The sequence below is a fragment of the Seriola aureovittata genome, chromosome 16 (genome assembly GCF_021018895.1).
Source record: "Seriola aureovittata isolate HTS-2021-v1 ecotype China chromosome 16, ASM2101889v1, whole genome shotgun sequence".
NCBI lineage: Eukaryota > Metazoa > Chordata > Actinopteri > Carangiformes > Carangidae > Seriola > Seriola aureovittata.
In genome coordinates, this window is record NC_079379.1 from 6,202,013 (window position 1) to 6,218,695 (window position 16,683).

General features: G+C 42.0%; 1 protein-coding gene across 3 annotated transcripts in view; it reads right to left on the reverse strand.

The window, feature by feature from the left end:
* Positions 1-15,861, reverse strand: part of LOC130183586 (zinc fingers and homeoboxes protein 1-like) — a 54,792-nt gene extending 38,931 nt beyond the window's left edge. For 2 of the 3 annotated variants that reach the window (XR_008829854.1, XR_008829853.1), the window contains exons 1-8: positions 15,502-15,861; positions 13,559-14,041; positions 11,941-12,567; positions 9,502-9,628; positions 6,494-7,720; positions 6,161-6,292; positions 4,645-5,150; positions 3,871-4,190 (exon numbers count right to left, since the gene is read on the reverse strand). Coding sequence is in view for 1 of the 3 variants with exons in the window: in XM_056399158.1 (XP_056255133.1) it covers positions 4,653-5,150; positions 6,161-6,292; positions 6,494-7,720; positions 9,502-9,628; positions 11,941-12,567; positions 13,559-13,917 (2,970 nt within the window). In the remaining 2 variants the exon portion in view is untranslated. Of the gene's footprint in view, positions 1-29; positions 4,191-4,644; positions 5,151-6,160; positions 6,293-6,493; positions 7,721-9,501; positions 9,629-11,940; positions 12,568-13,558; positions 14,042-15,501 lie in introns of those variants that run through there. The other variant, XM_056399158.1, reaches the window with a different exon arrangement.
* Positions 15,862-16,683: the final 822 nt, after the last annotated feature.

Here is a 16,683-nt window from a genome sequence, read left to right on the forward strand (position 1 = left end):
AAAAAAAAAAAACCCAGCTGAATCAAAGCTGTTTTTTCACTTTTTATTTTTTTTGCTTGCAGACAAAAAAAAAAAAAAAAGAAGATATCCATGAAGTCCAGATATAATAAATAAATTAACTACTAAAAAACTGTTGGCTATTAAAGCAATTTAAAGAATGGCAGAAAGGCTTCACTTTGCAAAATTACAGAGCTCGAACAAGGATCCCAAATCATAAAAAAACAAAAAAAACAAAGAGCCTCAAAGAGACATTGATTTTACAGTTCACCGCTCTACCTGCTGATTGTTCTGTGACGTTTGCATATCCTAACAGAGTCCTACATGGTTCAGTACACAGGAAGAGAGAGCAGAGAAAAGCAAAATAAAAGCTTATTTCTTCTTTATGAAAAGTTAAAAAGTTCCCGTGAACTGAGCCAAGTGCCTGTGGTTTCTTGTCCCTAAAATATCTGTCTGTAATTCTTGTGGAAAACCTGAAAGATATTGATAACTAGTTCACCCGTATTGGAGCAAATAAATGCACTAATAACTATGTCTCCTTTTTTTTTGTTTTCTCTTTAAAGTGATTCACTGGCTTTGGCGAGGACAAATAAAGAAACGCCATCTCAAAGACATAATTATTATTGTGTACTTGTATTTTCATGCATACAGTATTGAATTCTCTAGAAAAAGAAAACCTGTCGTAAAGTGTAAGTGTCACAATCTTACCGAGTTTGTAGCTTAACTGACTGAGGTAAAGTTGCCTGTTTCCTGAAGTAGAGCAAACATGCTGTTGATTTTTTTTTTTTTTCTCTTTTGGACGAGGACACAAAAGACTGAACCCACAGAGGAAATGACGCCTGACAACATGTGACCACCCACCATCAAAACTAAAGCGTCCATGCTTGTCTTTTGAAAATCTAAACATAGCTGGAGGTGAAAGGAAAAATCCACCTTAAAAAAAACATCATTTATTTTCTACTTCAGGATTTGATGAAGGTTTTAGTTCATGATTTGTGTTTTGGTGAATTTTGGTGAACCCTGTCTCTCTATAACTGCCTATTCTACTTGCACCACATTTCCTTCGTTTCCCACAATACCTTTCGACAATCCCCAGACGACCCTTGACCCAGATGTGGCAAGTATGAGGAGAGCTGGACATTGTTGTTTTACATTATAAAAGAAGCGTCTGTTAAACTGTTGACAGGTCATTTTATTACTCTGTGTTTTTGTAACCATGAAGGGTTGAGACTGGGCAGGGCAAAAAAGTTAGTTCACACGTGAACTTAAGCATGAGGTGGCGTCTTTGAGCAGGACAGACTGACTCTGTGATCTCAGGTCGTTTTGTAGTGAGGTGTCAAACCTGCTGCAGTCGACTGAACAGCAAAGAGATTCTACTGTATTCAGTCTGTCCCCACCTGCTGGGTACAGCAGTACAGAATAACTCTACCTAACGTGCAGGAAGGTGCTCTATTCAGTCTGTGGCTGTGTGTGATAACCTGTGTTTTTGTATTAAGATGCATAATGGTGATAGCTTTGGGGAAAAAAAAAAAAAAAAAAATCATATTGCGATTCTTTTGGCAGATACTGCGATAGCAATATGAGTGTGAATGGTAATTTTTACATTTAACTGTCACTGGAAAAAAAATAAATAAAAGAAAAACAAGTATTAGAGCTGCACAATTAAAAAAAAAAAAAAAAAAAATCAACATATGGTCAAGTGCAAAATACAAATTGCAAGAGCGGCAATTTTTTTGATAAAAGGTAAAATGTGTCACTGTGCACTGTTGGCACAACAATGCTACAAGACCCAACAAAAATCACATCATCATCATTTTCAATTTTTTTTTGTGAAAGTGAACTGAAAAAACAACCATTCCAACTGAAATCGCAATATCTGCCAGATGAATCGCAATAAGATTTTTTTTCATATCGTGCAGCCCTATGAAGTATATAAAAATGAGGATGTTATTTTCAACAATGGCTGGAGAATATGATTTGTAGCACCACATTGCCTCATTTATGGTCTGTTGTGACACATTTTTCCTTCCTCCTGCCATTTGTATATTGCACTTGGCCATATTGTGTCTGTGGGAGTGAAACCCAGCTACAGAAACAGAGCATTTGGGGGCAGGTAATCTTTCAAACACAACCAGCTCTCTTCATACGTCATGGTCACATATGTTACCTACAAAGCAAAACATCCTGAGTATATGAGTGGTGTGTACACACACACACACTGAACTCTCTCTGATTCCACCTGTGACATCTGTTATAGTGTCTAAGTGCAGGAAGCTGTGATAAAGGAGACACGACTTTACAGAGTCATTTCACCTGGGCACAAACATTTCTCTACATTTCAGACTGTGCTGAGTTAAACTGGTTGTTGTTTACTGTTTACATTTAAACAGTTGTGTTGGACCAAGTTACACCATGGTAACAAACATTTGTGATGTAGGACTGTTGAACTGGTGGCTCCACAAAGACTCACTGACCCCTCACTGTTTGATTGTGAAAATCTGACACTACCACCTGCACCGCATCTTCACCAGTTATACAGCTATTCATATACAGGACTACTCTCAGTGGGCAGTTTATTATGAACACCTGGCTCAGGCTAATGCAGTTCTCCTTCGTGGAAGTTTTAATGTTCAGTTTTATTTGTTGAATAGGTCGAAGATTCTGCTGTTTAGAGGATCTAGTTTCTGCTGCTGCTGAACTGAGACAGGTGTTTCTGTTATTTAGCCTATCCTCATTGATATAGGTGGGGTGGACAAAATAATAGAAACACCTGTCGGTTTAATTCAAGACGTCTCTAAAACAGTTTCAACACAAATTGAATATTAAACCCTTCATGAAGGAGGATTTACTGTTGGATTAGACTGAGTAAGTGTGAGCTAGGTGTCCATAATAAACTGATCACTGAGCGAATACACTGTGTCAGGTGCTGCCAACATTACAGCCCGAACAACACATAGCTGATCATTATCAGTGTCAGAGTGTATGTTGATCAGTGAGTAACAGAAAATGTCAGTACAGAAGTTCAAAGACCTTTGAGGGGATTTAGAAACAGTTGACCCATCACAGCACTGACAGGTAACATGTTTTGCTCTGCATGTTTTAAATGTTGTTGTTATTGGCCACTTTAGCATGATCTGGATTCTCAGGACTCTGATTGGTCATTTTAAACCCACCAATTGTTCAATGATGAGTTTTAAGGTGGATTTCCCCTTTAAGGATTTTCCTGTCACGTGTCTTGTTTCACTTCCATCCTTCAGTGACTTGTGTGTTTGGAGGTAAATTCCAACTGAACTGATGATGTCAATGAAACTGAATGGACCCAAACACCTGCAAACATGGAAATTACCACCACTTGCAAAAGAATAGCATAATAATAGTAGAATGGATTCAGTTTCCATGACGTTAGATGTCGATCAGACTTTAATAAATCACTTGAAAAAAATACAAAAAAGTTAAAACGTTGATGTGGAATTAATTCCAGCACTCATTTCATTTTTTTGATTCAAAACAAAAAGTTATAAACAGAATGGCACTAATTTGTCTATTCACAAAAAAACAATGTGGTTTTAAAAACCTTTTCTTTTAGAAGAGCAACATGTTTTCGTAGTTGGGTTTGGGGAGAGGATGTTCCCTGGAGAAAAAGGTCTGATGGTTCCTCCGTTATTCTGAAAAAAGCTGTATGAATAACGAGGAAACCACACGAGGTCTCACCTCTTAGAAATGTTTTGGATTTTTTTTCCTTTATACAAAGTTTACCTTAAAATGTAGAATTTTTTTGTAAGAAAAGTGACATTAAAGGCCAAAATAAAAGCCCTGTCATTCTCACCAAAATAAAAGCCTTGTTATTTGTACAAGAGCAGAGCTGGAACTTACTCTGGTGGCGCCGCTGTTTGGTGAGAGGCGTCGTCTTTAACGTTGAGTTGGTCCCCACAGTTCATCAGCCAAAACAAACTAGATCCTGACGCTTTGTCCTTTTCATTCAGCTCCACTGTCTCAGTGCTTCTCAGCTCCATCAGGACCCAAAGTTCATCTCCAAGGCACAAACCCTTCGGTTTAGTATCACATGATCCGTCTGAGCTGTAACTCCGTCAGAGCTTCCTGCGGCCGTCTTTGGGTCCCGACCCGCCAGCTGAGAAACACTGATGTATGTCATCCTCCGTGTCGTCTCCACAGTGGGGGAAGCAACGCTAAGTCTGAGGAATAAAAGAAAAAGCAAAAAAAGATAACATCAGCTGAGGACAGAGCAGTTTGTGCCGCTGACCACATGTTGTTCATGATGTTCCAGCTGCTGATTGAAAAAATGAATTTTCATTTTAAAAGATCATTCCCTTCATACATAAGAAAATTATAACAAAATGTGGATTGTTGGTTGGACAAAAACAAACAAATGGATGTTGTCACTTTAGAGTGGGCAAATGTGATGGATGTTTTTCACTATTTTCTGATATTTTATAGACGGATCAATTAGGCAAAAAACATTCGACTAAATAAAATAAATCATGAAAAAAATGATAAATTTACTTTCAGTTGTTTACACCAACTAACTTTTTCAGGCCATTTGTGAAACTAAAATGTGACACTAGAATATGTTTGAAGCCACATTTCTGGTTCAGACGAGGCTTTGTACATTACAGCACATCTACTCACCTGTCTGCTCATGTCTGCTCCTCTGCCTGAGGCTGTGATTGGCTGACACCTTCAGCTTCCTCCTGGATCGTCTCGTCATCTTCCACCTCCTCTGCCACCTCCGCCACCTCCTCCTCCTCCTCCTCCTTCTCCTCCTTCTCTTCCTCCTTCTCCTTCTCCTCCTCCTCTTCCTCCTCCTCATTGCTCTCGTCATCCGAGGCCTCCTCTCCTTGTTCTTTCACCTCCATCTCTCCCTCGCTGTCTCCGTGCTCTGTCGCCGCCGCCGCCACCTCCTCCTCTTCCTCTTCCTCCTCATCCTCGTCCTCACCCTCCCCCTCTTCTCCCTCGGCCTCCTCGTCGCTGAAGGGCTCTTTGCCCTCCTCCACCCTCCTTGCTGTCTCAGAGAACCAGTCCCTCACCTGCTCGTAGCTCATGCTGGACTTTGTCACCAGGTCGTCCAGGTCTTTCTCGCTCAGGGCTCGGTGTTTGAGGTAGTAGTCCTTCAAAAAGGCCTTACCGGACTTCACCTACAGGAGGATGGAATAAAACACATATTGTGAGATTTTGGAGAGGTTTCTATACCGGGTATCTTTCTATTTAATGTCTCTGGTTGTATCAGTGAGCAGGACTGATTTGATACAGGATTGTATTTACAGGTCTTCTGTGTTAATGTGATAAAGTACCTTGATTTACAGGTATTTCAGTCACTGTATTTGTTTGAACTGTACTGTATTGCAATATTGAGATAAAAAAATATATATATACCATGAGTGAAAGCAGAGGGGAATCCACAAGCCTCAACTTAAAATAAAAATTAAATATGCCATCCAAAAGCTTCCCAACAATACATCCAAATAATATATGTAAAAAATATTCTGTTTACAACAATATAAAAAGAAATGTTTCTCATTTGAAAAGTTTTACATGTTAAATATAGGATACAAAAATCAAATAAAGTAAATAAATCAGCTTCAGAGATGTTGGATGGTTCTTTGGATGTAACTCAGTAAACGGTTTAAAATGCATCAAGTCTCTGTGAAACACTTAACTACAGCATCTCACACACGAGTTTACTGATTTACTGACTTATGTTGATTGATTGACTTTAAAGAGGAGGGGCTGTGGGGTGCACGCTCATAAAATAAGTACTAAACAATAAACTATATGGTTTACTTATTGCAACACAAAGAAACTGAGGTACGGGAGGCATTTCTAACACTTGAAGACCCATCAAATGAACACCTGAACTCCATGGAACAGTCTGTGTTTAAATTTTTATGGACTACTCATTTTTATTCTTTTGTTTGTTTTTTAAATACAGAGTGGAGACCCCATCTCAGACTTTTGGAACTGTATATGTTGGTGAACAGTTGGTTGTAACTGTCCTGTCTATAATATCTAATGTCTGACACCTCTCCCCTGCACTCCGCTTCAAAAGGAAATACATCACATTAAAGTAACTATGCATCTACATGTGACCTCTAATGAGACAAGATCCAACCATCCCCAGCAGGTTCAGGTAAATGTATACACAGACCTTGATGGCGGTGGCGTCCCCCTGTGGGGAACGTTTGCAGGGATACGGCCGACGCGTCCTCCTGGACCAGCCCCGGAAACGCTTCCTGGACTTCTTCTGACTCTTGGCTCCACCGTTCAGCGCCTCATCCACCTTATATCCCAAATATTTAGAACATCAAATTCAAATTCTAAAGTCTAAATAACATTACCGTGAATTGCAAGTGTTACTGCTGCAGTGAAACTAGAGAACATCACATGGTGCTTTTCTTTCTTCACAAAAATAAAAAAGTAGTTGACAAATGTCTTATTTTATCTACTGTGGCTACATCAGTAAGAAACAAAGCCTGTGCACCTTCCCGCTCTGGTAGAGGTAGTACCACTTCAGGTTGCTGTTCTTGCAGGCGTAGCGTGTGTCTCCGAACCAGTTGACGATGTACGTCCTCGGCAGTCCGCTCTCCTCTGCCATCTGGTCGTACTCCTCGGGCGTCGGCCACTGCGTGCGGACGAATGCCTTCTTCAGGATGTGGAGCTGCTCCGGCGTCTTCTTCATCGTCTTCCTGCCAACAGGCGGAGTCGTCTGTCTCTCCTGAGACGAGGATGAAGGCACAGCGGCTGGTTTCACCTTCTCGCCGTCCCCTTCGACGTCTCCCTCTTTTACCTGCCCCGCTGAAGGCATTTTTCGCCTCTCCGTGAACCAAGCGTCCACCTCGCGTCTCGTCAGCTTCGTCTCCGCTCGCAGTCGGCTCAGCTCCTCGTCCGAGGGCGTGTCTGATTTCTGGAAGCTGGCCTCCAGGATGAACAGCTGCTCCGGCGTCTTTTCCTTGAACTTCTGTGGCGTGAAGTCGGGGAAGGCGTGGCGGAATTTGACCCGTGGGTCGCTGGATGTCCCAGACGACCCCGGGGCGTTGGCAGAAGTCGGAGAGGAGTCGCTGGCATCGTCACTGGAGTCGATGACGATGGTGGTAGTGTTGTCACTGTTGTTGCTGTCATTAAGGCTTCCGCTGCTGTTCCTTCCCACTCTGCCTCCCCCTGGCGCCGCTGCTCTGCTGGACGAGGTTTCGCTCAGCAGGACACCATGATGATCCTTCGAGTTCCTCTGGTTGTAACGTGTGTCGCTGAACCACTTCTTTATTGCTCGTTTGGAGAGTTTAGTGACCTGCATGAGCCGAGATATCTCCGCCTCGGTGGCAAACTGCCTCCTGCCGTAGCTGGCCTTCAGCTCCGCCAGCTGCTCCTTGGACTTCTTCGGTTTCGTCGCCGCTGCGTCCAAACTGAGCGCCGTGCTGGCTGAAGAAGCCGACATCTCAGTCTTTGATTCTGATGTCGACGGTTCGGCAGCTTTGGGCTGGTTGCCAGGGACGCTTGCGACTGTCAGGGTGATGGGTGAGGCGACCGGCACGGTGCTGCCGTTACTGGCCACCTGAGTGAGGACGAGGCCCGGCTGTCCGACGATCTGACACGTCTGGAAGATGGACTGAAGGCCGTTGGTGGCTGCGGCAATGTTGGCAGGGATGACGGTGATGGTCTGAGGGACGGTCTGCACCGTGCCGTTAAACTTCTTCCTCCTCGCCTCCTCCACCTGCAGAGAGGAGCAACAAACCGTTTTAAATTCACTGACCCATTAAAGTGTCTGGTTTTATCCTAACTGGGAAAAAGGATGAACAAATCAAGAGGTGGCGACAAACTGAGTTGGTCTTTAACTGGACAAGATTCCTCTTGTTACTTATGTTCTAATTAACAGTATAGAATGGGAGCAGGATCAATTGATCTGTAATGAAGTGACTGTACATTTAATTAAGTTGTTTGACACCAACTGATCAATTCCAAGCAGTAACTTATCATACACTGTGTAAATTACACACAATATTTAAAACAAAAACCAAATCCAATGTGCTCTTTGAAAATTTAAAATCAACCAGATACACAACCGCTTCACATTTTACTTGACAACAGTTCATGTCCTCCAAAGTGAAATGAACAAATTCAGCCTGAGGTACAAGATGACAGAGGCTCAGAAACTACAACAAAACACGACCATAACTATTCAAAAAAAAAAACTTGGCATGTGGCTAAAAAGCAATGAAATAAAGCGATTATGTGAGACTTGAAAAGGTCATGTAATAAGTGAAGGGGTCTCTACATTACAGCAAGTCTATAAAAATTAATTTTATGAAGTGATTTGATGAACATATCAGACTCTGCCAACATCAGGCCGCTCGCTCCAGAGAGCTGGAGTCAATAAAACACAGTCGCTGCTGGATGAGACAAAATAAAACCCAGTGACTTCATGATGTGATCTGACGCTCGAGGGATTAAAGGAGCTATTTGTAAGTTTTGTTATTGCTACATAGCTAACCTTAGTATTAACAGCTTGCCAGTCTTGCACAGAGCTTCCATAGTTGCGTTTACAATATAAGGTTATAAGAGGAGCAGCGCTACTTCTTCAGGGACCACTCGACACTACAGTGACTCAGTATCGGTAAGTGATGAAACTAACTGGGCTACTGAACTTTAGTAAAAGAAAAGGGTTGCTTCCCACCTCTGGAGACAGCTCTTGGTGAGAAAAGGAACAAAGTTTGATGCTGACCTTGCAATGTTTCTTCTAGACTGGTAAGTAAACAGCTGTTAATGCTAATGTTAGCTGTGTAGCAAAGGCAAAACTTATAAACAGCGTTGTGCCGGTTCACACTTAAAAAGGAACTAGTTCAAAGTTTAGTTCATACAGATGAAAATGAACTAGTTCACGTTCATAGTTCATTTTTTTAAGATCTTGAACTAAGTTCACAGTTTCAAAAATGAACTAGTTCACGTGCATTTGTTCCGTTTTTTCCATTTGTTTGATATTATTTTTCAACCTCCTTCTACCCGTCCATCACCAGCCCCAAATCATTGCCACTCCCAAACAAAATGTAGACATCACAGACATTAGTTACATTTAAAATCTGTCTATAAATATAATCCGTCCGAGTCTTCACTTGTTTGTTCATAAAACTGCTTCAAATGCTCAAACAAAGTGGCTTCAGCAGTAGTAGATGTGTGTACTGGTAGCACCAGCCAAGCTGGGCCGTGTCTCTGGAAATGTCATGCGGCGTGCCGTAAAACTGCCGCAAAATGTGATTCACTCTTTTATTGTGATAACAGTTGCCTGAAGGCAGAACTACAGAGCAAAACAGAGCTACAGATGTGCAGTAGCTCTGTAGTTCTTTTTTTTTGCCACAAAGTAGAGAAAACATGATGTGAAGCGTGACACAGCGTTGTGACGTTCACAGTAATTACAAAAGCATGATGTGAGAGACAAATGTGTGAAATGCAGCCTAAATCAGGGTGCAGATGATGTGGCTGTTGTGTGAAAGCACCCACCTCCTCCGGTGTCCAGCTGACTCCATGTTTGAGCCTCTGAGCAGAAAACCAGACCTTGATCTGTTCCTCGCTGAACTTGGTCTGTGAAGACAGGCCCATGATCTCTGACACTGAGGGATACGGAAATCTGCAACACAGAGTCGGAGTTTGACTGATAGATTCCTACAGACTGAGCTGTTCAATAAGGAGAGGGAACAGCAGAGTGATATCATGCGAGTGCAAATACAGAACAACCACACAGGCTGCACAGAAAACACATCCCTGCAGTCTCTGTTTTATTTAGCTCTTTGTTCAGTTTGTCTTTGCAGCTTTGTGCAGATATGATGCGACTGTAAAAAAGAAAAAGAAAAGATTTTATTTCAAAATTATGCTTTACCCCAAATAACGCACATGACTAAGGTTGAAACTGATGATTGTTTTCATTATTGATTCATCTGCTTTTTATTTTCTTAATCAGCTGACTAATCATTTCAGCTATGAAATGTGGGAATATAGTGTTTCTTGTTTGGATCAAACCGATACACACTGAGTTTCAGTTATCACCCCTGAGTCCTGACAAAGAAAAGCATCAAATCCTCACGTCTGAAGCACTGGAACCAGGAAATCTTTGCTTGAAAAATGAAATGAAACAAATGAAAACAAAATAGTTCTTAGTCAATTGTTGTTGATCAGCTAATTGATTAATCAACTAATGCTGCAGCTCTACATGTGATACACTTATGCATTTAAACCAGCCAGTGAAGATACTTTTTCATTGCCTTGTAACAAAAAAAAAATTGTCTAACTGTTTTTTTTGATTGGGATGTTTATCAATATCAGTCTACACCACACACACACACACACACACACACACACCTTACCCTAACTTAAACAAGACCTGATTCTAACCTAAACAAATTGTCCAAATTGTCCTAAGTTATATAACAAACTGGTCCTCACAAAGATAGAAGTACACACAGAGTCACAAACACATCATCTGCTGCTCAGTGAGGCTAGACTTAATGATTAATGATGACTTAATGATTACGGTGTTGATCATCAGATTAAGGTGATGTTTAACCTGAGAGAAATTTTAAAGAAGTTCACCTGTGATTCAGTGCTGCACTCCCATAGATTTGGTGCAAGAGGAAGATTAAAATGAGTGTCAAAACTGAAGCAGTTCCTAGTTATGATTTGTTTTGTTTGTTTTGTTGGAGTTAAATCAAGCTCTGCACATCGTTCATCTCAAAGTGTTAGTGACATTTATCAGTCTGTCTCTGTGACCCCGGTGGGTCACCCGGTAGAATGCGTACCACATGGGTTTAGTCCTAACTGCAGCGGTCATGGGTTGGAGGCCAACCGAAAAAAAAAATCTGTGCTTTTATGTCTCAGTTAAACTGTTTTCCATATTACACTGATTTCCTACCAAACAGCCGCTTCATTTCAGGTCCAGTCTTGCAAACTTGCAGAAACATGAAACCTGCTGCCAGTCACTGCTCCATCATGGTGAACATTAAGTCACTGTTACCACTGTGTGCTAATGCAATCGTGAGTGGGGACAACTGTCTCAATCATTCCTGTTGACATGTCAGAGGGTAGTCAGTGACTGGAGAGATGATTCTGGGCTGGAAATCGACATGAAAAAAAACAACAAATCCAGATGATAAACAAGCAGGCATGAGACGTAATGAAAAGAATTATTTAAGGGTGGTGTTTCGCATTTTTAAAAAAAGGTTGCAAAGGACTTTTGAAAGGCAGCTATGGTTAATGAACATGTCTTGTGATATTCAATATTTTTCTTCTTGTTAACAAACCTCATGAAGAGACCAAAACCAGCACTGACCGTCTCCCTCTCACAAGGACCATCTGTGTATCAGAGCCTGATGTGTCTGATTCCTCTGAGCTATAGAGCTCCATTGTCCAGAAACTCTTAAAAACACGTCAGTGAGCCACACTGCTGCACTGGGTCATCACCATGAACACACACACTGGAGTGTATTTTGACTTATTCTCTCTCTCGCACGCACACACGCACACGCACACGCACACACACACACACACACACACAAACCCTCCTGCTTCCCCAAATACTCACTACAGCACCACAATGTGGATTAGTCCGACGCTCAAAATAGTACCCAAGAAATATACTAGTTCCTCCTGTTTGTTTAAAAACAACAGGGAAAAATTAAACTATATTATGTCTGAGGTGTCTTTATAGATTCACGTCTTCAGTAAGAACAAGTGGGCTTGAAGTTGAGAGCCACAGACAGACGAGGGAAGTGAGGAACATGTTGTTGGTTTGGAACTTTTCATGGGATTTGTTGACAAAGAAAAATGTAGATTAAGAAACTAAAACCACCATAGTCGTCTAAAGTTTTGAATAATATGCACTTACCATGAAGGAGGCTACAGAGCAACATTCTACGGAAAGACAAACTAAACTCAAGGTGCAGTTACCTGTTGTAGGCGCTGACCAGCAGGACGTTGTTGTCCATGGCCGTGTTGTAGGTGGGGATGCTGCTGATGGGGATGAGAAGCTGAGTCTGGGTCTGAGCACTGTTCTGCTGGTTCTGCAGGGCTGACAGAACCTGAGCCAGTGTCCCCGGAGGCAGCACGGCGCCGCCGCCGGAGCCGCCTTTAATCTGCAGCACGTTGGGGCTGTTGACCACGATGCTCTGCGGGACGGCCTGGACCTGCACCGGTGTGGAGACGGGGATGAGGCGAGGGGCGACGGCGGCGGGGGTCATCGGGGCAGGAGACAGAGTGGGCGGCTCCTTGTTTTCATCGTCCTCGTCGTCGCTTTCCACTTTGATGATGTCGTCAACGGCCATCTTGTGTGCGGCGGCAAACTTCTTGGGTTCCAGTCTGCTCTTGATCCTCATGATGGGCGTCTTGCTGAAGGCGATGCCCTTGCGGGACGTCTCTTCTACCTCGTCGTCCTCCACTTTGACGAAGCTGCCGTCGAAGGTGAGGTCGTTGACCGTCTGCTGGAAGATGGTCTCGTTGTTTCGCTTCACCATTGTCCGTGTGAAGTTGTCTTCACCCGGGTGGAGGCGAGCATTGTGGGCCAGCAGTGTATCATAACTAGAGGGGGAGAATTGTGGGTTAATACCTCTTTGATCAGACATAACTCAAGAAAAAACAAATGTAAACCTATCGAGTAATGAGGCAGAAATCATATTCCTGACACTCTTCACCACAGCAGTTCACAGTCAGATGATGGGACCAACAGGTTCAAAGTTCAAAACGAACCTAGTTATGACCTGTAATTCTGTCCTGTATTTAGGTCACGTGAACACACCTGAGCCAGTTCATCTACTGAACATACCTGTGTTCCTGTGATAAAGGTGAAAGTAAGTGAACCTTTACCACAAACTGCTTCAGTAAAGTTTCACTGACTCACTGATTCAATCCTGGCCACTACTAATATATAATGTCTGATACACATCCCAAGACTTGAACTATGTTCTGTGTTCAGTCGCAGTGTGTGAAGGGACAAACAGCCCTGACATCGTACCCATCCTCTTATGAAGCTGATATTATTCAACTAGAACTAGGAGCTAAAAGAAACTTTGTTCCATCAAAGGTGCAAAGTTGCTAAGAATTCAGTGAGTTTATCACTGAGAGCAACAGTCATTGAATTTATTTAGGGCTGCAACTAACGATTATTTTCATTATTGATTAACTTGGCGATTCTTTTTTTGATATATCGATTACAATGCACCTAAGATGTTAGGGGTATTTTCATTTTGTAATTAAATAATAATTTAATATTGGTTCTGGCAAATTTAGACACGTATGACATATGTTTGTCTTATAACTAACAAACATTATTTTGAAGTAATTGTTGCTTCCATTATTGAATCATTGAAAATGATCATAAGTTGCCAGAGACAAAATCTATTTAATTAACAAGGATATGAACCAGCATTAAATACTCTGATGTGAAAAACTGGAAATGGTAAAAGCTTTAAATGCCTGTTTGTGGCTGATACTGTGATGATTTACAGTGACAGGTTTGGTCTAGTCTGTCCTTTACTCCCAAACACACAGTGTGCAGACAGAGGTCATCTACCTCTTTGTGTGGTAGTCACACTCCATGCAGACATAGGAAGTGTTGATGACGACGTCCGGATGCTCCGTGTCCACGTGCATGGTGAACAGGTTGAGCTCTGACGTCTGGAAGCTGCAGTACTTGCACTCGTATCCTCCTTCTGCCATGTTCAAGTCCAGGTAGTGGTCCGACACCTGCCTGACGTCGGACTCCTCGCCTCGCTCCTCCGACAGACCGCAAACCTCCGAGGAGACGGACACCACGCCGTTACTGTCCTCCGGTTCTGCCACATCCATGATGTCCTCCATCTCCTGATCCGAGTCGACGGTTTCTCGAGGAGGAACCATGCAGGGGGTGGTGGATTTCCTCCTGCTCGCCATCCTGAGGTTCAGTGAGCACTGCGTCTAGCTGAGTATTTGAGCTGTCTCAGTTCAAGTCGTCCTGTTGTGGCTCCATAAAGAAAGATATCGTCTGTCGAAATTCTTCCTCTGTTATCCTTAATTCCTGAGGACGACAAAGTAAAGTATTAACACTTGTGACTGAAACACAACCCACATGCAAAACCTGACATGTAAACTTCTACTTGCTGCCACATTCATATGTGGCATGTGTAGATTCTGCAGATGTTTCTCCTCTGGCTCAATTTGTGTTTCAGGTGAGTGCATGTGTGATCTATATAGAAACTCCTATTTTCATGCTTTATATTACTCATGTAGATATTATGATATTATTTATCATTTTTAAAGTGCTGCAATGATTGGTCAATTAATCAATTGATGTAATATTAATCTGTAACTATTTTGGTAATCAAGTCATTTTTTAAGTAATTTTTTTTATATTTTGGGTTTTAGATGGTTGGTTGGACACAGATAAGAAGATGATATGAAGATTTGAAGATAATCAATAATAGAAATAATCATTAGGTGCAGGTGCTCCTGCTTTTGTGCTGCCTCTTTACTAATGTGACCATGAATGGATTACTGAACGGGCCTGCCAGATGCAGGCTCAAGGGCCTAAGAGGTCAGAGGCTCTGTTTGAAGTGGCTGTAAATATTTCTTGTTTGAAAGTCACAGAGCTCATTTAAATGACACAAAACAACTACAGAGAGACTCAACCACAAAGAGACACAAATTGACCAAAGACAAAATAATTACAAGGACCCAAAACAACGATGTGATCGTCTGGGGATCCTATAAAGCAGGGGTGGGGGGTCTTTTACCTGTCTGTACTCGGGGCGCATTTTCTCACAATCTCCAACTAATCATCTCCAACTATAGCAATTTAATGTATCCCTTATATTATCACTCCTCTGGCTACTTATCTTATCTAGCTGGACTTTATCAACCAAACAACAAAAATATCTGTTGCATGCTTTAGAGAAACTGATGTTGAGCCATGTAAATTGCAGAAGAGTGTGGTCAACAGGGCAAATCATGCAAAAAAATAAACAAAAAACAAACAAACAGGGGAATAAGCCTTAAGAAATGAACTGATAAAACACTTTTGCTCCAGTTTGGGTAAAAGCCCTGATGCCTGCAGCCCTGTGCTCACTGAACTAACTGATCCACCCTGGTTATTTCAGCTCCTGCGATCAAACTGAGGCTGCAGCAGAACATGCACTTCCTGTCCACACACACACACACACACACACGCATGCGGACACACACGCACGCACGCACGCACACACACACACACACACAGGGGAAGAGGGAGAGAGAGAGAGAGAGAGAGAGAGAGAGAGAGGGAGAGGGAGAAGACAGAGATGTTTGCAAATATATTCAAGGCTCCAATCACAGAGAAAGGAAGAGAAACGACAACATCTCAACAGTCGTCCTAGCTAAGACTAGCTAGCTGAACATTGTGTTAAACGGGTCAATTCTCCACAAGTGGCAGCGGGTCGGAGGCTGCCACTAACCGTGCACAGACACCACCGACAGTCCCCCGTCGGCCCGCTGTGAGTTTACCTGGCGAATCGGCTCCTGTTTACCAACATCTTGCAACAAACAGTTAGCTGGCTAGCGGCTGTAGCTGTATAGCATCTCTGGTTGGGTCTGTTGATACGCAGTCTTCCGCCTTTTACCCAAATACACCGAGCACCCATCTGCTTCAGCCGCACACAGAGCCGCTCTGACGGCCGGGAAACGATCTGACTACCGCCCGTTAGCTCCGGTTTCAGTCAGCGTCGCCACGACTCGCATTGTTTACTCTGTCGACTTGTTAATAAAAGGGACAGTTTAATAAAAAAGGCACCGATAGTTCAACGAATATGACGATGGCCATTTTTTATACCGCCGTTACAAGCGAGCAACGGCCGTGAAATGGATCCGGTTTGAATATTTCAAAATAAAAGCTTCAACTAAAGTATTCTCCAAATAAGCAGTTAAAAGATGGAAAACTAAACAATAATAACATCAGTCACAATAATAATAATAATAATAATAATAAAATGCCCCTATAAAATGAAAGGTACATTTCACAAAAAATCCCAAACAAATCCCTTGTTTAACATTAAACCAAACAAAATTAGCTAAACATTAAATTCCTGGGTCTTACATGGCTTGTCTCACATTAAAACGAGCATTGAAGCTTTGGTGAAAATACTATCAACTCAAAGACATCTGAAGGGGTCACAAGCCAAAATGTTTGTTCTGGTTTAATCTTTGACACTGCTTTGTATTTAATATGATTATTGTATGTGATGTCTTAATCTGAAAAGTGACGAGTAAGTATGTTTGTCACATATTTTTTATTGATACATGTAGTGGAGAGAAAAGTACAATATTTCCCTCTGAAGTGAAGTAGATGTATAAAGTAGCATGAAATTGATACTCGTGGTAAGTACCTTAAAATTGTATTTGGGTAAATGTACTTTGTTACTTTAACCAATGGCAGAATCGTATGTTCTACACTGATTGTATCAATGTATTGTGTAAATTGTTAGGTACATTACTTGACCACGTACATGCGTACTACATACATTTTTCATTTTTTTCCAACTTGGTCTCCGTATGGCCATTCCCATGCATTTATTTTGAAAGTATCCCTGTAAAGCGGAAACGGTAGTCGCTGTAGTGAGGTGAGTTTGACAGGTTTATTTGTTTTTTTCATATCAGCGTCGGAGCAGAAGGTTCGTGTGCGTCGTTGCG